This window comes from Orycteropus afer, unplaced genomic scaffold (genome assembly GCF_000298275.1).
Source record: "Orycteropus afer afer isolate SDZICR_OR568_19922 unplaced genomic scaffold, OryAfe1.0 scaffold00088, whole genome shotgun sequence".
In the NCBI taxonomy this organism is placed as follows: domain Eukaryota; kingdom Metazoa; phylum Chordata; class Mammalia; order Tubulidentata; family Orycteropodidae; genus Orycteropus; species Orycteropus afer.
The window spans coordinates 10,067,891-10,092,297 of NW_006921675.1; the positions used below are offsets into that span (position 1 = coordinate 10,067,891).

Here is a 24,407-nt window from a genome sequence, read left to right on the forward strand (position 1 = left end):
GAAAATGTCCATTTCTTCCAGATTTTCAAATTTGTTGGAGTACAGTTCTTCATAGTATCCTGATACTATCCTTTTTATTTCAGTTGGTTCTGTTGTGATGTCACCCATTTCATTTCTTACTCGTTCTGATCAGTCTTTTAATGGACTTGTTTGTTTGCACTTCATGCTATTTTCTGAATCACACTGCAGTTATACTGTTGTTGTTATGTGCCTTCGAGTCGGACCCAACTCATAGCAACACTTCCTTGGGTTTCCAAGGCAGTATCACTACAGAAGTAGATTGCCCAACCTTCCTTCCGAGGAGTAGCTGATGGGTATGAACCACCAGCCTTCTGGTTAGCAGTCCATGCTTTAGGCACTATGCTACCAGAGCTTCACGTCTGCATAAGTCACAGGAAAGTCTGAATTCAGGTGGTCTTGAAGTTCTAGATCTTATAAGCTCTTCCTACAAAATTTGAGAATCACTTCCCAGTTTTTATGTTAATCTTAGTTTCCTTTGTAAATTAAGACTGCTGATTTCACTCACTAATGAAACATGCCATTATAATGGATGCACTCTTAATGTGTAACACAACATCTGAAAAGATATGCCCTACATGCAGATGGCATAGCGGTGTGTGTGCTTGTGTGTATGTGTGTGTGTATTTTGTCTGTGAAATTAGTTTTTGGTCAATGATATGTTTTCTAAAAGCATATATAATTATGATTTAATTTTCATTTTAGAAGTAAAAAAATACTGTTATAGCAATAAAATGAGGACAAGGAAGTTTTATGTTTGTCAAATATAAATTATATAAATATCATAGGTAGTGTTCCTGTGATTAACACTTTATTCATTTGATTACTATATTAGAGGTTTAAGAAGTGGTGTAGAATTGATTTTTCTTTCATTCTATTTTGTCTGATTACCGTGTAGAGGCTTGACAAAGAAGGTATTCTTTGAGATAATCCTCTTTACTACAGAACTTAGCAACTTGCAAATGTGCTCAGAGAAATACTAAGCTTTAAATAAAGACTAAAAGCTGCCAGCATGCTAGTGCCCTTAATAAGCAGTTTATGGCAGCTATGCTTTATTCAGCAGAAAGACGATTTGGAGGCATTTTATTTTTTACTTTAAGTAGCAGAGACTCAGAAGATTTAAAATATTTTTAGTGATTTTACTAGATGTAGTCTTGGTGTTTAAAGATTATATGCATTATAACTGCTCTGTAGCATTTGTATTTCAGTCCCGTGTTACGGTGTGTTCATTCATCTAAACAAAAAAACGTTCCTTTTGCATCAACCTTGATCGTGTCCTGTACTGTTTTATTTGTTTATTTATTTATTTTTAAGTACAAAAAATACTAAGTTCTGGCCTCTTGTTTCCTTATTGTTGGGCTGGAGGCAACATAATATATGCATATATGAAGATAAAATGTTTTGTTTTATTGAAGGTAATGCTTCCTTATATCTGCAAGAAAGAAGTATAATAAGGTTTGGGGGATATATTCTATGTGTACTTATTTTTGATGAAATTATAATGTGGTGTTTTCTTATAACAGTAATACAAATTTATTTTAGAAAATTCACAAGTGCTGAACAATATAATGATGAAAATTAAGTCATCTATAATCTCATTAACAGTTACCCGCTGTAGTTTGGTAGTTTTTTGGTAGTTTTTACTTCCTGCCTTTTCAAATGCAGACATGTGTATGTTTTTCTGAAACAGAATTGGAATTGTGTTGTATGACTTTCGTGCTGCTGTATGAGTTTTGTGTCTTGCTTTTTTCACGTCTGATCATTTACTGATTTTATTAACTGTTCAGAACCCCTCTCCTCCCCCCACCCCCTTTAACTTGCTTTTAAGTGGCTGCATGACACTTTGCCACTTAAATCTGCATGAAAGGCCATGGAATGTAGTGGAGTCTGGAGCCAGACTTCCTGGCTTTAAACCCATGCTCTCCGTTCACTAGCTATGTGACCTTGGCCAAGTTAATTTCTCTCCCTGTGCCTCAGTTTCCTCATGTATAAAAGGAGGGCAATAATAACACCTACTTCGTAGGTAATAGTTATACCTTTAAAATATGCAAAGCACTTAGAACAGTGTCTGACAATAGTAAGTGCATTATATAATCATAATTCATTTATCTGATGCTCATTGTTAGCCTGATGCCCATTGTTAGTTTACTGTAGTAAACACTGCCCTAAACATCTTTTACACAGAACTTTCTGTATAGCTCTATTTCTTTAGGATAAACATGTAGAAATGGAATTACCCGTCAAGGGGAATAAACATTACTGAGACTTTTGACGTATACTGTTAATTGCTTTATGGAAAGCTTGTACACGTCATCCTGCAGGGTTTGGGGGTGTCTGTTATCCCCACAAATTTTATAATTGAGAAACAAATCTAGACACTTTCTTTTTAATCCCACACTCATCCCCTGGATAGTGCTCGGAAGTTTATCATGGTCCCTGAGGAGAGACTAACCAAAACCAAACCACACTCACTGCCATCGAGTTGGTTTCGACTCTTAGTGACCCCTCCTTGGGTTTCCAAGGCTGTATCTCTATGGAAGTAGAATGCCCAGTCTTCCTTCTTAGGAGTGGCTGGTGAGTTTGAACCACCAGCCTTCTGGTTAGCAGTCAAATGCCTTAGGCACTACACTACCAGAGCTCCTGAGGAGAAACTACTAGAGTATTATTCTAAACAGTTCTGGGTTCCTGAACTGCTCCAAGAAATTTTACATAAGATAACAGGCACTGATTGTCTTCTTAGTCCGTGTAGTGAAGAATTCATTGAAGCATTAGACTAGATTGTTTGCTTTCTGAAGTTTCTAATTTAAAGTTGGTTAATACATGTGTTAGAATGTAAGTTAGCTTTCATGGAGATTAGATACTTTCAGCAGATGAAATATTACAGTCTAATGGGCGCTATCCCTGGCTGGTGGGTTTCCTCTGTTCTCTTCCACATGTGGCTTCCCTGCCTGGTCCAGAGGGGCTGCTCAAGTTGTTGACATTTCCCAGCAAACAGAAAAGGGGATGGGTTTGGAGAAAAGTTAAGGACAACTAGCCTTATCTTTCAGATTGTGACTTGAAACACGTGCCTGGCATTTTCTCTCACTTCCCATTGGCCCTTGTGTAGTAGTTACATGGCGATTTCTAGCTGCAAGAAAAGCTGGGAAATGTCTTAACTAGATGCCAGTGTCAGATTCAGTGTGGGGGTGGGGGTCCTGTGGTTAAAGGGAATCTGGCGAAGGAGTACTGGAAGCAGTCAGCAAGCAATCTTGGCTGCAATAGACAGTCAGCATTTCCAGACCAGTAAGAGAAAGATCTGGTAGCATAGTGGCTAAAGCACTTGACTGCTAACCAGAAGGCTGGCGGTTCAAACCCACCAGCCACTCCTCGGAAGGAAGGTTGGGCAATCCTACTTCCGTAGTGATACTGCCTTGGAGACCCAAGGAGGGGTCATTATGAGTTGGGGCCGACTCGACGGCACATAACAACAACAACAACAACAAGAGAAAGATCACCGACATACTCAAGAAGTGGAAGGTTCAAAGAAAAGAAATAGAAGAGACCTGCAATCATGGGCAAAAAGCTTAGTCTTGCTTATAATTTAAAAATTGCAAATTAAAACAATTGAGATATTTTTTATGTGTTGAAAATGTAATGATATTCACTGTTGAAAAGGGTCTGGGGAAATAGGCAGCTAAATAATAGAACATTTTCAGAGGGCAGCTTATAATTATAGACCAAAATGCCTCTATCTTTTGTTCCAGAAATTTTACAAGCATACAAAGACACATATTTATGGGTGTGCACTGTAGCACTGCCCATAAATTTGAAAAATTTCAATCTAAATGTTCATCACTAAGGTACTGCTTAAACAAATGATAGTACATCAACAGAGTGTAATATTCGTAATCCAGTAAACCTGTGTTTTGGATAGTTAGGCCATTTATTAAGTGAAAAAATTTGTCTTGAGGCAAAATACATGTATGTGAAAATTTTTAAGAACACAGAACATGCCTCGTGGCTGTCTCCGGGGAATGGGAAAACTTTATTTTATGTACTACTTTTGAATCTTCTGATGACAAATACTTTTCAAAATGAGAAACAAAGCAGCACATACTACTGTCTCTCCGAAATCTTGATTAGCTCCTGGTGGGAACTTCCCTGACTACACCCTCTCTCATCTCATCCATGTACTCGGGCTTCCCTGACTGGTCTCTCTCTTTTTTCCTTTGCTTTTTAAATCAATATTATTGATCATGTAATTTAGGTACATTAACTTGCCTCCATTTATCATGTACAACTCAGTGACTTTTACCAGGTGTATAGCAACAATAAATACCCATGAAGCACCGGCATCAAGGTTCAGAACCTTTGCCTACTGCCCCCTTGCTGCCCAGCCCTCCTCTGCCGCTACCCCTGGACACCACTCTTCTGTTTTTTGTTGTATGCTTTTCTCCTCTCCATGAGTTTATATACATGTAATCCTACAGTATATGGCCTTTGTTTTTGGCTTTTAAAATGAGGTTATTGTGGATATATATATATATATATATATCTCCAAAAATTTGCCATTTTAAAAACATCTGTCATTTCAACCATTTTTCTGTGTACTGTTCACTGATACTAATTATATTTACATGTTGTGCAATCATCATCACTGTCTGTTTCCACAGGTTTTTCCATCACCCAAGTAGAAACTCTCTTCCCTCAGCCCCTGGTTCCCACTGATAAAAGTCTATCTCTATGCATTGGGTTCTTCTAGGTATTTGATGGAAATGGGATTTTACAATATTTGTCCTTTCTCATTTACTTCATTGAGCATGATGTTTTCAGGGTTCATCTAAGTTAATGCGTATATCAGAACTTCTTTTCTTTTTATAGCTGAATTATCTGTATACCACATTTTGTTTAACCATTTGCCTGTTTGCACCTTTTGGCAGTTGTGAATAATGCTGCAGTGAGCATTGGTGTATAAGTAGAACTTCTTAAGGAAACATGAAAATGTTTTCCACAGTGGCTGTACCATTTTATATTCTCATCAGTGGATAAAGACTCATTTTTCTCCACATCCTCACCAACACTGTTTATTTTCCGTATTTTTGATAATAGCTGCCCTAGTTGATTTAAATAGTATCTTACTATGGCTGTGATTTGCATTTTCCTGATTACTTGCATCTTTTTTGTGTGTTTATTGGCCATTTGTATATCTTCTTTGGAGAAACATCCATTCAGATTCCTTGCCTGTTTTTTTTAATGAGCTGATTCACTTTTGTTGAGTTGTAGGAGTGGTTTTTTTTTTTTTTTTTTTTTTGAATAAAATCTGCATCTTAAACCTTTATAAAATTTATGGTTGCCAAATACTTTCTCTCACTCTGTAGGTTGTCTCTTCACTTTGTTGATAAAGCCCTTTGATACAAAAATTTTGATGAAGTTTGGTTTATTTTTTTCTTTTGTTGTGCTTTTTGTGTCATTTGTGTTTAGTTTTTCACTTAGCACATTTCTGGGGGTCATCCTTTTGCAAGTGTTAGTCATTTGTTTCTTATTATTGCTGAGTAATATTCTGTTGTATGAACATGTTGTTAATTGTTTGCTCATTTGTTAATGGATGTTTGTATTGTTTTTAGTTTATTACTGTTGTGAATAATAAATAGTTTTCAAATGTAATTTTACATTCTAACCAGCAATGTGTGTGAGTTACAGTTGTTCCCATTCTTGGAGACACTTGTTATGGTTGATCTTTCAAATTTTAGCCCTAATGGATAGATAATCTCGGAAGGAAGGTTGGGCGATCTATTTCCGTAGTGATACCACCTCGGAAACTCACGGAGGGGTCGCTATGAGTTGAGACCAATCTACAGCAGTGAGGTTTTTTTTTTTTTTTTTTTGGTATGGATGTATAGGAGTATGTTACTGTGGCTTAAATTCACATTTCTTTCATGACTAATGATGATGAGCATCTTTTGATGTAGTTATTGGCCATTCTTACATCTTTTTATTATTATTATTCTCACACACATACAAGCCTTTATTATAAGCAATATGTCCCAAAGAACAGATGGGGTGGGTCTTAATTCATGGAAATGGACTAAGACCTTATACATCTTTTTTGAAGTGTGTCTGTTCAAATCTCTTACCCATTGAAAAATTTGTTTGTTATTATTGAGGTGTAAAAGTTCTTAGATGTTTTAGGTAGAACTCAGTTGTCAAATACAAATTGCAGATGTTTTCTCCTATTCTTTGTCTTGCCTTTTCTTTACCTGATCAGTCTTTATTCACTAACTGCCATCTAGTGGATTCGACTCATAGCAACCCCTCCCTGGGTTTCTGAGACCCAGGGTATCTCTATGGAAGTAGATCGCCCAATCTTTCTTCCAAGGAGTGGCTGGTGGGTTTGAACCACCAGCCTTCTGGTTAGCAGTCAAGTGCCTTAGGCACTATGCCACCAGAGCACCTCTGATCAGTCTTAATGTCATCAGTATCATTGCTAGATCCTACTTCAGCAAGGTAAGGAGCATTTAGCCCTTTGAAACAGAATAAGAGCATTGCTTTACCAAGATAAAGACCATTTATCCCTTTGAAGTAAAACAAAAAGGAAATCATAGCAGAATAGGAACGTGTTCATCCACTTTTGGAAGGTTCAGTTGATCTGGGGATTAAGCAGGTGGAGTGGAGTCTTACAGTGAATTAAGATATGTTGTGCTAGGTCAGAACAAGAAAAAGAGGACCATGTCAATAAAATATACCAGTATATAAATCTTGTCTTTTGCCATTGCCAAGCAGTAGATAACACTTGTTTTTCCTTACCATTCCCCTTAAGCTCTCTCCTTAATTAATGTCTTCTCATACATATCTTCTTCCTTTTTCTTACCCTATTTTAAAACCGAGAGCAGTATTGCACATTGCAGAAAAACAGATTGGTTCTAAATATGAAAGTTGAAGTTGCAAGCAGAGAAATAACTTGATTTTCATTGTATCACAAGAGAGTTAAGGAGGTTCTAGAAGCCTAAGCCTTTTAATCTGAGATGATGTTGGTCACCTACAGGCCTGCGGCCTGAATCCAGCCCTGCCTCCTCTGTAACTGAAGTCTTACTGGGCCACAGACACACCCATTCATTTCCTTATTTCATATTGCTGCTTTTGTGTTACCTGGCAGGCTTATATTGTTGCAACAGAGACTTCTGGGCCCACAAAGCCTAAAATACTTACTATCTTGGCTTTTTACAAAAAATGTTTGCTGACCCCACGTCTAGGGAGAAACAGTTCTGTTAACCTCTAAGTAGCAGTAAACTACAGCAGTAGTTCCTGTCTGGGTGGAAACTCAGGCTGTTAACCTCAAAAACTCAGGGAGCCACTCATAAGCCACTCAAATTAGAACTGATCTTAATGGCTTTCTCTCTTAAAAGTATAGTAATATGTTCACTGAGATTTCATCAGCATCAGAAATAGACACATTTTATAGTTGTTATTTGCATACTTAAATTAGTCATATAGCTTTATATTGTCGTCCTACTGCAACCACAACCATTGCTGTGGAGTCGGATGCAACTCATAGCGACCCCCTCCTTGGGTTTCCAAGGCAGTATCAGTATGAAGTAGATTGCCCAAGTTGTCCAGAAAAGCTGCTTTAAAAGTCTTCCTTCCGTGTAGCTCTCTTTGCCCTTTCAGCCCATCCTTGTTCCAACAGTCACACTCAAAATGTGGGAAGTCAAAAGAAAGCAAACCAAAGGTAGAGTCAGAGGACCCAGAATGGATTGGGAGAGGAGTCAAAAAAAAAAAAAAAATCACCCAAGAGATTGGACAGATGCCTCCTTGTTGGTGGTACTGGAGGCTTAGAAACGCCCTGGAGGCTTTGTCCCACCCTCTACCAAGTGCTTCCTTCCTAGAATACAGGAGGAGTCTTTGTAAGGATAAGAATGGCTTCAAGAACGCAGCAGGATTTCTTAGGAGACTACCGCTATTCTAATTCTTTATGCATTTACTGTATGGCAGATGGTGAGACCTAGGACAAGTTGGAGAACAGCGTTAATTTCTCATTCTTCTGTCCCTATTTTGCCGGTGTTTCTCTTGTCCGTTGCAGTCTTTACAGTTTCAGGCAATGCTTCGAGTGTCCGAGTCTTCAAGTCAGGACACAACTTTACTCCTCTTCCTGTTGCTCCGCAGTTATTTGCTGACTGTGGTTCTTACTTAGAAATTTTCCAACCCCCCAGAAATGGTTTCATATAATATATTTAATTTTGGTAGGAAATAGTAGTCATCGTTGAGTGTTTAAAACTGAGAAATGCTTTTTTAAGTCTGAAATTCCGATTTCCAGTCTTGTTTATTTTGTCAAAAACTGATGTACTTTCTCAGTCATGGCAGTGCCATTCTGTTAGTGTAATTGGTAACGTGGGAGTTGAATTGTGCTCACTTGGCTTCATTTGTAATCAGAATTCATGTGATAAGAACTTACTTCATTGATGTTCTACTTTCTTCCCAGTTTTTACCCATAAAAATATTTAAATTGAAGTATTTTTCTTACTCCAGACTAATAATTAAAATATTATTATTAAGCAGATTTTACTTTGGAACCAAAGGTAAAATATGACTATGGTTTTAATCTTAAACAAGAGGTACATAAAATTACTCTGTGTGCTAAGAAGACTTGTACAAATTTAAGATATTTTTAATGTTTATCAATGACTAGCAATATATCCTTCTGTTTGGGTTTGTTTTGAAGCTGCCTTTAATAGAGTATCATGTTATTACATTAAAATGTTTATTCAATTTTTCACTGAAACTTTAAAGATTTTTTAGTATAAATTTTTTTTTTTTTCTGAGTTGTTTACCTTCTGAATAAATTTTGTTCCTTCTGAAGTCCTGTCAGTTGTCAAACCCAAAGCTGTAAGGGGCACATAGAAGCTGTTTTCTTGGTAAAGTGCAGTCAGGAATACACCCGAAAGCTTGGCTGCAATGTGATTTTGTTCCAGCAAGCACCAGGCGTGTTTTAAAGAACCTAAACATGTTGCTACCCCTAAACTTTTAGGAGGCAGACAAAAGCACGCTTAAGGAAAATAACACTGGCAGAGCCACGCACAACTGAAACCATAGCTGCCCGTTTCTTAGGTACATTTTATGCTTGTGTTTACATTTCTAAATCTTATGACTTATTAGTCGTTGTTCTGTATAGATGAATTCAGAGTCGTAGTTTATGTTTTAATAAAACTAGCCATTTTTTCCAGCTTGCTTTCTGCTCAGAAAAGCTATATTGTTTGATCTGCATGCTTTATTTTTATTTTTATATTTATTTAAAAGGTGACTCTTCCTGTGTAAATTTAACAGGCATCTATTCATATAATGGAATGATGACTTAATAATATTCCTTTACTATTTGAAAATTACAGAGACTAACATCTTGAGTTAATTTCAGTTGTATATAAGTATTTTTTATTTTCAGTATACCAAAAACAGGACTTATTTATATGACAGAAACCTCATGGAAAACTTAAATACTCAGAATATATTGAAATAATTTGAACCCTATTGAACTTACAAGTTGTAAGTTGAACTCACAAGTTGTGTGTTATTAACCCTTAAGTTTTATCCATTCCTTTCTTATTGGACTTCATGTGTAGTAACCAGGCCCTCCCAGCTGTGAGTTAGCCATTTAACAAGGATTTATAATTCTTTTCCATTTATGTAGTCAGTAGTTTTGAGTTGATGTATTTTTTTTTCTTTTTTTGGTATTAATACAAATTTAAAAGCACTGTCAATCTTTGATTATAAATGTTAAATGAAAGGGTAGATAGGACATAACAAGTAACAATTTAAAAATAATTTTGAAATCTCAGTTGAACTACTATTTTTATTTAGTTTTTCCTTTGTTGACCGTTTCTGCAGTGATAAATGTGAGAATTAGCCAATTTGACAGTTTTATATCTATTCTTTTTAGTTCACTGATCTGGTTACCGTTAGAGGTATTGAGTGAATCCCTCCCAAAAGACAAAAAAGGCAGTCTTAGATAAATTCTGAATAATCCTCCCTTGAAAAACAGCCCATGAACGTAGCATTTCACACAGTGCTTCTTTCTCATTCACCACAGGAGCTTATTAAACTGGGTGGGAGGGGAGTGCAGCTACAGAAAATAGCACAATAAAATAAGAGATTTTGCATATCCTGTCTTAGGACTCATAGACACTCAATCCAGTTTAATAAAGTGCCTTTTCTGGTTCTAGTCTTCATAAAGACTGGTTGCAATATTCTGTCAACCCCTGGTTATATTATTAGTATACTCTAGAGTTCCCCCTCCTCCCCTTTTGGTCATTTTTCCAGTCTTTCACTTAGATAAAAATCCTTATGTGAAGTGTGTACATTGTAGGCATGGAATAGTCATGGAAGAGAAATCTGACTTTAGCTCTGCCATCAAGCTGAGGTTGTCTTTTAAAGTGCCTCATATTTCTAACCTCACTAATTCAAGCTAGTAAAACAAAAACCTCATAAATCCTCAGAAGGCTGCCTGACTAGACCCAAATGGTTACAGGTTTATATATTTCATCTCATTGCCCTACCGGAAATTTGTGTTTGTTTATTTAGTCTCTCTCCCCACCATTGACAGGGCTACCGTAGATTGTCAGATCCTATTTCAGGCAGCATCCAAATACCCAAAAGTCCGTTACTGGAAAATCATTTTATCTTACTGAGTTCCTATTAAGAGAATTATTTTTTAACCTATATTTATTTGCAACCAATATAACATTGAAACCTTTAATTGGCTTTACAGAGATACCTGGTCGCCATAATTGCTGTTCCTAAATTTTTCATAAAGCTCTTGTGATAGAATCAAGCATCTAGTAATGCTCATGAAACAGTATAATTTAATTGTCACCAACATTATTATAGCCATTCAGTTTATTGAGCTTCCTAAGATCCATTTCAGCAATTTTTTTTTTAATGCCTTAAAAATAAAAAACTCAGGAGGCAGTCACACTGGTTATCTTGCAGTTTGATTTCACAGTTTGAACTGCCTCAAAACTTAAGCAGCTTTGCAAATAGCCGCTCACCATTAGCCGTCAGGTGGTATTTAAAGAGTATTAAATTCATTCCTGTGATTATTTGATTTTAGCACATGTTGAGAAGGGAAAAAAGAATGAGACTCCTATTGCAAAGCTGACTTACCTCCTTTACTTTTAATGCCTGCTTATTATGTACCTTGGCATTTCACCCCGCTGTGTGGGATTCCTTTTCAGTTCACGTCATGCTGAATTACATGCAGATTCACCGTTGTGAAAATATTTCAGAAAAGAAGGTTTATAATTTAGTTTTAAAAAATGTAACAACTGTGAGATTTAGTGTATTGTGAAGGAAAAATTCTGAGTATTCTAATGGGTTTTTACAAACATCGTTTATTTGCTAGGTAAGTTCTCTTCTACGCTGTATGAAACTGGTGGCTGTGATATGTCACTTGTGAATTTTGAACCAGCGGCAAGAAGAACGTCCAATATCTGGTATGTCTGAAGTCATAGTGGGAGTGTGTGTGCTTTGCATAGATTTGCTATGTTTAAAATTTTGAAGTCTTGAGATACAGAAGTTGTTTGGAAAACATTTGTTTATACTGGCTTAAATAATTTGTCATAGTACGTTTGTTTCCAAAGATTTAAAGTAGAACTTACTGGCCGTGGAATAAAGAAGCATTGTTTTTAAGATAAAAGCTATTCTGTGTGTTTAAAAAACTTAAGTCAGAATTTCCTATAGATCGTATAGTGGGGCTGTTTTCCTACAATTTCAAATTTAACAATAAATTTCATGTTTTATATAGAAGGATTTTTAAAAGCTTATCAGAAAGATATTTACACACATAAGTTAAAACCCATAATTTCTCTTTTGTTACGAAATTTTAAAAATTTATTTCCTTGTAAGTGTTTTGGTCAAGTTGTTTTTCAAATGACCAGCCAGCGTTCATTTTGTTTTGAATTTTTTTTTTAACCAGGTACGAGAAGGAGGAGTTCCTTAAAATATGCACTTTGTATTATTACATTTAATTTCTTCTCTCTCCTTACGTTAAGAAGGAATTATATAAGATAATGCAGAAGTCGAGAATAAAGCAAATTAGAATTAGAAATTTTGATCACATAACATAATTATAATTTTAGAATGAGTCACAGTTTTGAGTTTTAAATGTTTAATCTTGGTATTCATCTTTTGCAGTTGGTGCTTTGATATTTACCTTATATTAATTAGCTCACTTTTTTCATGCAAGTCATTTGAGTCTTGTTTTAACACTTCACATCAATAATGGGCACATTTGAAATTTCAAGTTATGTGTAAGGAGTTTACTTAGTTTTCTAGGTTTTGACGAGCCATTTAAAACAAAGGTATCTTGCAGTCATTCAGCTCAGTATTCCATAAAGATAGAATATTCAGAAAACTATTACTATTGTAGTTGAGTTTCAGAATTCCTTCTTTCAAAAGAATTATTAGATTGAGTGTTACATGATTTTGTAACAGTGAGTTAAAAATTGTTTTAGTGGAACAGTTTGGGGACGGGGGAAAGGAAAGGCTTAATTATTATATCTAATATAATTCAGAGAGAAGAAACTTCCCTTCTACCAAAAATTAGGTTCAAGTCTTCAGATTTTGAAGTCTGAACTTGACTGACCTATGGAAGCTGGAATGTTATGTTCTAGGTTGTAGTGTAGCTTAAATTTATTGTGGATTTACTGGTTTCAGGCAAATGTTAATTGCTTTCTTTGGATTATCTCATTTAAATACTTTTCACAAGGGCCTTGTGATATAAGCACTATAGTTTTATGTTACTGATGAAGAAACTGAAATATAAAGAGGTTAGGTAACTTGTCCAAGAACCACATTGAGTTGAAGAAGAATCTGAATATAGGTGCTCCGATCCACTGACTACAACTCTAAGGAAATGCTGTTTTGAATTACGGAGTTTATGTGAAAAATGAAGACAGTGCATATAGCATCTAGTTGTTAAAGAATTTGTTTTCTTTTTAGTAATTGACAAACTATTTATTCCCAAAATCTTTTTCAATTCATTTTAGTGACACGGATTCTCATGTATCCAGTTCTACCTCAGTTCGATTTTATCCACACGATGTGGTAGGTTTACCTTTATTTTGGTAAAATGATGTATTTTCAGATTAGGTAGCTGTTTAAAAAAAAAAGAGGAAAATTTGATCATATTACAAAATATCAATTTTGTTGGAAATTATAGCAAAATCATCTCTCTGGTAAGTCTTTTGTTAAGAAAGAAAGAAACATAATAAAACACCATGAGTTTTAATTAGTTACTTTTATGAATCAGTAATTACATACTTTAGGGATATGTAATGGCTCATTTATTCACTGCCTTCATAATCTGAGTATGCCATTTTTAATTGTGCTGTTTTACAAGCTCACTTTGAACATCATGATTTTGCTGCAGTTATTTAACTACTGGTTAACTATTGGTTATTCATGCCCCTGTGGGGCAGAGAGCTTAGTAATGACATTACTTTATAACACATATGCCATATGAGATATCGTGAGGCCGTATTAAAAAGAGCACTGCCTTTGCCATTAAGATGTCTGTAGTCAAGTTGGAAGAAACAGAACAGATGAAGTCCTTACAGACTGCAAGTAGAGATGAATCTAGTGCCAAAAGTATACATTTTTAGTCATTTCCCGAAGTTGATGAGTAGTGATGAGGGTTTTAAGATTACAGATGTGAGTTGGCATAGAGCATTGGTTTCCAGCCCGTGGACATTTGGCATTGATGTCTGAAGGCGTTTTTGGTAGTCCCAACTGGATGCATGCTGCTGGTGTCTAGTAAGTTGAGGCCAGGGAGGCTGTTGAGCATTCTATATAATACACAGGATAGCCACCCACAACAAAGATTTTTTCTAGCCTAAAATGTAAATAGTGCCAAGATTGAGAAACCCTGGCATAGAGGTTAAGAATATATGTTTTGTGAATATTACCAATGCTTAGGGAGAAAAATGACTATTTTGCAAAATTCTTGATTAATACCCAAATAAACTTAAGTTTGAAGAGTTAAGAATGCCCCTCTTTTTTGTTCTATTGTATATTACTAGAAATTTCAGAGGGAAGCAAAAATGGGAAGGTGATTATTTTACTGTTTTGCACTATTAAATATATTATACCATATATTAAATGGTGTAAGAAACCAAACCACTGCCATTGAGTCAGTTCCGACTCAGCACGACCCCCATTGGGTTTCCAAGGCCGTAAATCTTTATGGAAGTAGACTGCCTTATTTTCTTCTGTGGAGTAGCTGGTGGGTTCAACCAACTGACCTTTCCGCTAGAAGCTGAATGCCTAACCACTATACTACCGGAGCTAATAAAGTGCTAGTCAGATACTTTCATGGTTTTTTTTCCCCCCATGCTTCCAGAGAAGAGAAGAAGCTAGTAAAGGAGTGAGTTAAATCTTGAAAGAAACGAAATGTACTAATTTGATGTACAGCTGTAGATGAGCAGCCGCCAAGTGAGAAAGGGGATGGGGGATATGAAAACAAAGATAACAGTGATTAGAGCCTGTAGGAAGAAATGAGAGTTGAAGGCATTGAGTCTAGTGCAGAGGCCCTCAGAATTGTCACTGATAATGAGGTCCATAGGATAGCTTAGGGGACAAGACCACAAAGTGTTAGGGAGAAGAGAAGCCATAATGAGTCACTAGCTACACAGTTTATGAAATCTTAAGATTTCAAACTCTTATCCTAATAAAACTTTTCTAAAAGGTCTGTTGATTAATTTGTTTTGTTTTAGTTTACTTCCCACTGTTAATGGTCTATAGTTTCTGATGATCATAAAATATGCAAAGGGTGTGGTCTAGGACTGATAATTAAAGGGCTTAGACCATCTGTAAGCTGATTGAGTAACTTTGGATTAGGACTTTCTTAAAGATACTTTAAGCCCTTCGATGCTGACTTTCTTTTAGCTCTCTCTTCCACAGATTCGATTGAATAGATTATTGACCATCGACACCGATTTGTTGGAGCAACAGGACATTGACCTAAGCCCTGACTTGGCAGCTACTTATGGTCCAACAGAAGAAGCTGCCCAAAAGGTTAAACATTATTACCGTTTTTGGATCCTGCCCCAACTGTGGATTGGCATTAACTTTGACAGACTCACACTTTTGGCCCTATTTGATAGGTGAGAATATAATGTGATGTTAAAGATAGTTAGAAAGTGTTAAGATAAAATTTTAGGAAATAAGAACTTCCAAATATTTACTCACTTAAATCCATTAAAAACTTTTAATATCACTTTCATTCTGTCTTTACAAAGAAATCTTTTTTTATCAATAAGTCTTATGCAACTGTACTTAAAAGGCTAGCGAATATAAGGTGTTGATGATCTTACAGGTAATAAAGGTCTTTTATGTACATATATATGTGTGTATGTGTGTGTATATATATTGCAAATTAAGGATAATAGAGTCCTAAACATGAAAGCCACCACTTGTCTGTCAGTTTGTCGTACCGTGGTGGCTTGTGTATTGCTGTGAGACTGGAGGCTATGCCACCAGTGTTTCACATAGCAGGAGGGTCACCCATGGGGGACAGGTTTCACTGGAGCTTCCAGACTAAAACTCAGTAGAAGGAAGGGGCCGTCCACTTCTCAAGGAATTGGCCAATGAAAACCTTATGAATAGCAGTGGACAGGTTTCACTGGAGCTTCCAGACTAAAACTCAGTAGAAGGAAGGGGCCGTCCACTTCTCAAAGAATTGGCCAATGAAAACCTGGTGAATAGCAGTGACCATAACTTTGCTTGCTGAAAGTGAAGATGACTTGAAGCACTTAACTGATTAAAGACTACAGTCTACAGTATGGATTACATCTCAACATAAAGAAAACAAAAATCCTCACAACTGGATTAGTAAGCAGCATCACAATAAATGGAGAAAAGATTGAAATTGTCAAAGATTTCATATTACTTGGTTCTACAAACACCACCGATGGAAGCAGCAGTCAAGATACCAGACTATGTATTGCCCAAGGCAAATCTTCTGCAGAAGGCCTCTTTAATGTGCTGAAGAGTAAAGATGTCTCTTTGAAGACTGAGGTGCACCTAACCCAAGCCATGGATTTCATATGCATGTGAGAGCTGGATGAGGAATTAGGAAGAATGAAGAAGAGTTGATGTTTTTGAGTTGGGGTGTTGGTGGAGAATACTGAAAGTACCATGGACTGTTGTGGAAGAAGTATAGCTGGAATGCTCCTTGGAAGTAAGAATGGCCAGACTTTGTCTCCCCTACCTTGGTCATGTTGTCAGAAAGGACCATTCCCTAGAGAAGGATATCGTGCTCGGTAAAGTGGAGGGTCAGTGAAAAAGTAGGATGCCTTCAACAGGCTGGATTGACACAGTGGCTGCAGTGATGGGCTCAGGTATAGCAAGGATTGGGAGGCTGGCACAGGACCGGGCAGTGTTTTGTTCTCTTGTACGTAGGATTGCCATGAGTCGAACCCAACTTGATGGCACCTAACAACAGCAATGAACATGAAAGATATAATGAGAAATACTCTTTCCCTATTTCTTAGCACTACTATCTTAATGGTAAACAGCTTTTGTCAATTATAGCTGCCACTTCTGGTCAACACTGACTAACAAAGATTACCTTTATCCTTCTACCGAAATAACCAAAAGCAGATAAAATATATGAAACAATGTTTTTTAAGATACTGGACATAAGGCAACAAAGGACAGTGATCTCTGAGAAGTGGGAAAGAAATGACGAGCCTTGTACTTGCCCTAAGGGGTTTACTGCCTAAAGGGGTTTCTAGGCTGTAACACAGGAAGGGGGAACTCAAGCAGAACCCAGTAACATCTTGAGTTGGGGAGATGGAGGTAAGAGTCCAGGGAGGCTAAGGCTGCTAGAGTTCATAGGAAAGGATATCAGAGAAGAGAGAGCTGCTCAGAGAGAAAACTGGAAATTTGCAGAAGGTCTCATCAAGTATTTAGCTGACTAGTGATAAACACATTATGTGAGGAAGCTGCCTGGGGCCAGGGAAAGACCCCTTTGAAAGAAAGAAAGCAGCAGTGCCTGGTGTTCACATAGGGCCAGAAATAGTGCTCGTTCTCACCAGCCAGACTGGAAAGACTCCTAATTCATGTTCTGATGTTTTATTACGTAGAGTACTTGGGAAGGTCATGCTTCAGCTATGGGGGATAACTAAACCTCGAATGAGCACTTACCCAGACCCGTGTAACAGGTCATAAAAGCAAGACCTGAAAGGGCCAAGTAGCTAACGAAGTTCCATAAGATTTCTAAAACCAGTTGCTGTTAGGTCAGTTCTGCCTCGTGGTGGACCCAGGTGTGTGAGAGAACTGTGCTCCAGAGAGTTTTCAGTGGTTGGTTTTTCAGAGGTAACTTGCCCGGGTTTTCTTCCAAGGTGCCTCTGGGTGGATTCGAACCTCCAGTCTTTTGGTTAAGAGGCTGCGTGTGTTAACCATTTGCACCATCCAGGGGACCATGAGATTTACAGGAGCTCAAATACTCAGCATATAGCAAGGTAAAATTCACATTGTCTGACAGCCAGTCAAAAATTGGCTTGCAAAGAGGTTAGGAAAACATAACGTATAATCATGAAAATAAAAGTCCAAAGTCAAACTTCTACATAGAAAACTGTATGAGATGAAAAAATCATACTGAATGGAATTACTGATGGATTAGATGTTACAGAAGAAAAGATTAGTGAATTTGAAAATATGTCAGTAGAAACTCCAAAATGAAATAGAAAAACAAGAATCCTCCCCTCACTCCCCAGCGAAAAGAGTGAAAAAGAGAGACTGAGCTGTGGGACAAAACAATTTTGAAAAAATAATGGCAGAATACTTTCCAGACTTGATGAAAACTGTAAATGCATGCACCCGAGAAGCTCAGTGAACCCCAAGCACAAGAAACTTGAAGAAGATTACATCAGGGCACATAATAACTATTCAGAATCAGCAATAAAATAAAGTCTAAAAAACTCCAGAGAAGAAGACATGTTTTCTACAGGAAACAAGGACAAGGAAGATGTCATATTTTTTAATTGGAAATAAAAGCAAGAAGACAGTAGAGCAGCATCTTAAATGTATTGAAAGAAAACTGTCGACCTAGAATTGTTTCAAAAGGTATTTGAGAACCATCTTTCAAAGATTGAAGTGAAATACAGACCTTTTCAGATTTAGGAAAACTGAAAAAATTCGTCACCCATAGATAGTACTACTCTACAAAAAATAAGTAAAGGATATCTTTCAGGCAGAAAAAAGATCCAAAGGAACAGAGATTACTGGAAATCTTAAGTAACTATGTGCATAAGTACAAGATTTTTTCTTATTAATTAAATCTCTTTAAATGATAATTGACATTTTAAACAAAAATAATAACTATATTGTGGGATTTATACCATCTAAAAGTAAAATTTGACACTAATAACATAAAAACGAAGAGTAGAGATATAAAAGTATATTACTGTGAAGTTCTTATACATGAAATATGGTATAGTGCCACTTGAAGAGAGGGCTCTGGTAGCATAGTGCCTAAGGCACTTGACTGCTAACCAGAAGGCTGGCAGTTCAAACCCACCAGCTATTCCTCAGAAGGAAGGTTGGGCAATCTACTTCCATAGTGATACCGCCTCGGAAACCCAAGGAGGGGTCACTATGAGTCGGGTCTGAGTCAGCAACACATAACAACCACAGCAACATCACTTGAAGATAGATTGTGACTAGAGGTACACTGTAAACCCTAAAGTAACTACTGAAATAACCCAAGAAAGAGTTATAGCTAATGAGGCAAGTGTTAAAATAGATCCATAGAAAGTATTCATCAGAAAGAAGGCAGAAAAGTCAAGAACAGATGGGGCAAACAGAAAACAAGATGGTAAGAGTCAGAAACTGTCAGATTGGATAAAAAAGCAAGACCCAACTAACTATATGCCACCTACAAGAAATGTACTCTAAATACAAAGAAAGAAAGAGGTTAAAGGGAGGAAAGAGATGTTAACACTAATATAAAGAGAGCTGGAGAGGCTGGCTGTGTTAATATGAGACAAAGTAGATTTGAGAGCAACAAAATCACCAGGGATAAAGAAGGTTATTTCCTAATGATGGAAGGGTCAGTTAATCAATAGGATATAATCCTAAATAGACTAATAACAGAACTTCAAAGTAAATGAAACAAAAGCTGACCAATAGAAGGAGAAAGAAATCTGCAGTTACAGCCTGTTTTACCACCCTTTCCCATAAGTAATAGAAGAAAGTAGGATGTTAGCAAGGATATAATAGACTTGAACAGTACTGTCGACCAGTCTGAGTTGACTGATAGTTATATTGACAATGGAGAATACACCTTCTTCTAAATGCATACGGTATACTTATCAAAACAGACTATATTCTGTATTGAAATCCTACATAGTGTTCTCTCTGACCACAATAGAATTAACTTACAAACAACAAAAAAAGAAAATACTCAAATATTCAGAAACTAAATAACACTTCTAAATAACCATGGATTAAAGAAGAAATGGGTAAATTGGAAAGGATTTTGAACTGAATGAAAATGAAAAGACAACATACTAAAATTTTTGGAATGCCACTAGCACTGTACTTGGGAAAGTTTATAACACTAATGACTATATTAGAAAAGAAGAAAGGTCTCAAATCAGTGACTTCACTTAACACCTTAAGAAACTAAAAAAGAAAAGCAAATTAAATTCAAAAGTCAGCAGAAGAAAGAAAAACAAATGGAAACCAATGAGGAAACAAAAACAATAGAGAAAACCAAAGAAACCGAAACCTGATAGTTTGAGAAAGTGAATTAAATTGTCAAGCCATTAGCCAGGCCTAATCTGGAAAAAGGGAGCTCTGGTAGCATAGTGCCTAAGGCAGTTGACTGCTAACCAGAAGGCTGGCGGTTCAAACCCACCAGCCACTCCTCGGAAGGAAGATTGGGCAATCTACTTCCGTAGTGATACTGACTCGGCAACCCAAGGAGGGGTCGTTATGAGTCAGGTCCGACTCGACGGCACATAACAACAACAACAACAATCAAGAAAACACAAATTACTAATACTAGGAATGTGAGATGTGACATCACTACCTATTCTACAGGTATTAAGAGAATAATAAGGGAATATGACTCTTTGCAAATAAATTTGACAAAGAAAAAATGAAGTAGACAAATTACTTGAAAGATACTAATTCTCAAAGCTCGTTCCAGAAAAAATACATAACCTCAATAGCCCTGTATCTATTAAATAAATTGAGTTGTAATGAAAAACCTTCCCACAAAGAAAACTCAGGGTTCAAATGACATTATAATAATTTCCCAGATCAATGAAGTGGAGAAAGATAAGCCTTTCCAAGTTGCTTATCTTGCAGTATGTTGCAAAAATTAATGTGGATTACAGGTCTACATGTAAAACCTAAAACAATGTCAGGAAAAAATCCAAACATTTTTGTGACATTAGGTTAGGCAAAAGTTCTTAGATGACATACAAAATAAGATCAATAAAAGAAGCAGATAAAGTAGATTCATCAACATTAAAAACTTGAAGCCAAAAGACAGCATATTTTCAATGAAAAGATGAGGTTTGACATTAGTATGCAGTTTAGCAAGGCAGGACAAGGAATCCAGAGTGATTGTTACATTTGGCAAATCTGGAATTCTATAACTGCTATATAAGACCAAATGGAAATCAGTAATGTATTGCTGAGAAGATAATACTGAACTTGTTTAACCTGGTGGAACTATTAAATAAAATATATAGAGATGTTGTGAAGTTTTTTCAGGCCCAGTTGATGATTATAAATATAGGATTGCATAATAAAAAAAATAAAAAAATTGTGTTTCAAAAAGTAATTATTTGCCCTTTAAGAAAATGTAAACATTATATGCAAAGATTTGAAGACAGAGGCCAACCATCTCTTCACCCAGAGAGAACTGTTAGTATTATTTTAGTATATTTTTTAGCATGTATGTTTGCATATTTTGATAACAGGACTTACATTCTGCTGTACATGCAGTTTGGTATCCTTCTTTGTGTAGCAAACAGCTGAGCATTTTCCATGTCATTAAAAATTGTTTAAGAACACGATTTTTAGCAAGCATTTGCTCAACATTAAATGAAGTTTGTGTGAAATAGTGAATAAAGTTTGCCCAAGAAGTAATGAGACTGATTCTTATTTTTTTTGTACAAGATACCATACATATATGTTAGATAGAATATCCTCCCCAATGCTCTGTGTGGTACATGGGGGATCATATTGTTTCTTTTACAGGGTCAGTTTAATAAAATTACCTTAGCAGCTTTGACAGAAGGCAGGATTAACGATCATTATCACTACCATCATTCTCAAGGAATGTAGAGCCTTGAGCGCGTCTAGGAAGTGAATTTTCTGGATTATTTCACATAATTGCAAGATGGGAGAAACAACAACAAAAAAAACACTTGGTATCAGAAGAAAAAATAACAAATATTTTCAATTTAATTTTCTAAAGCTATTTTGAGATTTTGATTTTTAAACTTAACTTGCTTTTACGTATTTACTTTGTCATCCAAGTTGATTATTTTGCAAGAAAATTGGAAGAAAAGCAGATGTTTAAAAGGTGAAAGTTTTTAAATAGAAATGAAAACTGTATTACTTATTTTAATGCAGACTTCAGAATCCAGTGTGGCATGCTTTATTTGTATATAAGAATTCATGTTAATTCCACATGAAACTCCTTTCTTGTTCAGTATGATCCAAAGCCTCATTCAAAATATTACTCAGTCATAAAAAGAAGTGAAGTTAAGCACTCAGCTGCAAACCGAAAGGTTGGCAGTTCGAATCCACCAGTGGATCTGCAGGGAAAAAAAACCTGGCAATCTACTCCTGTAAAAATTACAACCTAGGAAATCTTACGGGTCAGTTCTGCTCTGTTCTGTAGGGTCACTGTTAATCAGACTAGACTCGACAGCACACAACAAATCATGGTACAACAAGGATGAACCTTGAAAGCATTATTCTGAGTGAAATACTCCAGTCACAAAAGGAAAAATACTGTATGATCGCACTTACATGAAATAGGCAAATTTTTATTAGTGGTGGCCCGAATTGGGTGGGAGGGGGAAGTCTTATCTTAGAGGGCACTGAGCTGCTGTTGAGGTGGTGGAATGATTTGGGGAAGTGTTAGTTACGGAGCGCTGGTGATGTTGTGGTTATGGCACTTGGCTGCTAACCAAAATGGTGGTTGGACCCACCAGTTGCTCCACAGAAGAGAGATGAGGCAGTCTGCTACTGTAAAGACTTACAGCCCCGGGAACCCACTGAGTTGTAATCAACTTGATGACAGTGAGTTTGGTTTTGGTTCGAGTGGTGGTGTACAACATAATAAAGTCAATGTTACTGAAGAGTACATGTAAAAGTTGTTGAACTGACAAAGGTTTGGTTACATATTTTTACTACAATAAAAATAAAAACAAAAAAAGAACAATAACTGGTTTTGACAATTCTTTTTTTAAAAAAAAACTTACCCAAACCTAGTATGTCAGCAAATCATATTATGAGTTTCCTGTTAATAAGGTTCCCCTTCAAACCCACTCTGGTTAATTTCTTATATTTATAGTATACTCACTCTGCTCATCAATTTTTCTGTCTGCAGAAATCGTGAGATCCTGGAAAACGTGCTAGCCGTCATTCTGGCTATTCTTGTGGCTTTTTTGGGATCTATTCTTCTCATACAAGGCTTTTTCAGAGATATCTGGGTCTTCCAGTTCTGCCTGGTGATAGCCAGCTGCCAGTACTCACTACTGAAGGTACCAGCATCTCTCTTCTTTTCATGCTGGGGAATAGTACTTGTGTTAAAAGGCAGGTTTCATATCATTCACTGAATTACATAGTAAGATACTAATTTTTAGACTTATTTTCCTTAGAGATGTACCTTACATTGGGTCGGGAACAAAAGGGCTCAGTAGACTTTAAAATATTAATGATATGTAAGTGGGGCTTCTTAAATATTCTTTCTTTGTATTAAAATACTTGGGCATTTGTAAAGAATGAAAATAAGTATTGATATTTTTAAAAAATTTATTAACAGTAACTCTCCCAGTCTTATTTGAATCTTCTGTATATAAATGGAATTTATTAAAATCTGTTAATTGGTAGGTTTACTAATGGCAGTGATAATGTTATTGGTGGGTTTAGTATATATGTTTTTCAGGGACTGTGAAAACAAGATTGATGCCTCTTATTTACTATCTTAATAATGTCTCTCAAATTCTAAATGCTGTCAGTTTTAAGCTTGCAAAAAGTGGGAAAATCAAATACCTCATTACCTCATGCAATACCAAATTCTTCACCATCCATGCAAAATGAATTACCCTCATTTCTCCTATTTCTGTCATTGTGGACAGTTTCCCTCCCTTTTGTTCTTAATCAGTAAGCACTCTTGCTTTGTCCTGGTCCATCACCTGAAAAATGCTCATGTGAGGGCCCTCCCCCATTCAGAGAACTATTACCTTAGTTCTGTTTATAGCATCAACTATCCTTTCTTCTTTTTTTCTCTCTGTTTATCTCAAGACATCTGAAATCAGCCACTGAGGTGCACTGCTCCATTTCCTCAGAACCCGTCAATACCATCATCCCTCATTGAAGTACTGAAATTACGGTACTTAGTGGTTGCTTATTATCTCTAAATTGCCAAATCTAGTGTCCTTTTCTTTGTCTTCATTCTCTGAGTGCTGCGTCATTTCATACCTATTAATCCTATCTCCCGTTTTTATATTCTCCTTGCAGCTGATCTGTGACTTTATATTACCTTGATGATTCTCCTACTTTTCAGACATTATTTTCTTTTGTTGATGCCTCTTTGTCCTTGTGACCACCTCCTAATTTATGAGAATGCTCTAGGGCTTTATTTGGTCATCTTCTGTTTATAATTCCCTGCCAGTGAACTCATCTTCTTATATTCCTTTATTTGTTGCCACTATACAGGAGTGATGTCCAGATTTATAGCTCCATGTTTTCACCTCTCTCACAAGCGTTAGCCTTACATACCTGACAGACAGTGGGATACATTTTTAAAATAGCACCTCATCATCACCTGATAATGTGTTTTTCTTTCCCAATTCCTTTGCTTTGGGCAATGGTATAATGACTCAAAATTTGAGCCCCTTTGCTGCTTCCCCCTTGATCCCTAATAACAAGTAACCAAGTCCCTTTGATTCAGCTTGGTATGCTGTGTTAGAATTCCTGACCTCGGTTCTTGCCTTTCATTGCAACCACCTTAATCCTTCCCTTTATTCCCTTAAGCCATTTAAATTTATTTCCTGTCTTCAGTCTCCATTATTCTATTGATTTTGTCTACTGCTTTCAGGTTAACATGGAAAAGGTAAAAAAGTACTGAGACTTGAACCAAGTTGGCTAGAAGAATAGTAATATCATGA

General features: G+C 36.4%; 1 protein-coding gene across 1 annotated transcript in view; it reads left to right on the forward strand.

Annotated features, from left to right (window-relative positions):
• The window catches only part of PCNX1 (pecanex 1), a 210,724-nt gene that overhangs the window by 103,319 nt on the left and 82,998 nt on the right, over positions 1-24,407 (forward strand). The window contains exons 9-12 of the mRNA XM_007942339.1: positions 11,387-11,477; positions 13,032-13,089; positions 14,929-15,146; positions 22,625-22,778. Of these exons, the coding sequence (XP_007940530.1) occupies positions 11,387-11,477; positions 13,032-13,089; positions 14,929-15,146; positions 22,625-22,778 (521 nt within the window). The remainder of the gene's footprint in view (positions 1-11,386; positions 11,478-13,031; positions 13,090-14,928; positions 15,147-22,624; positions 22,779-24,407) is intronic.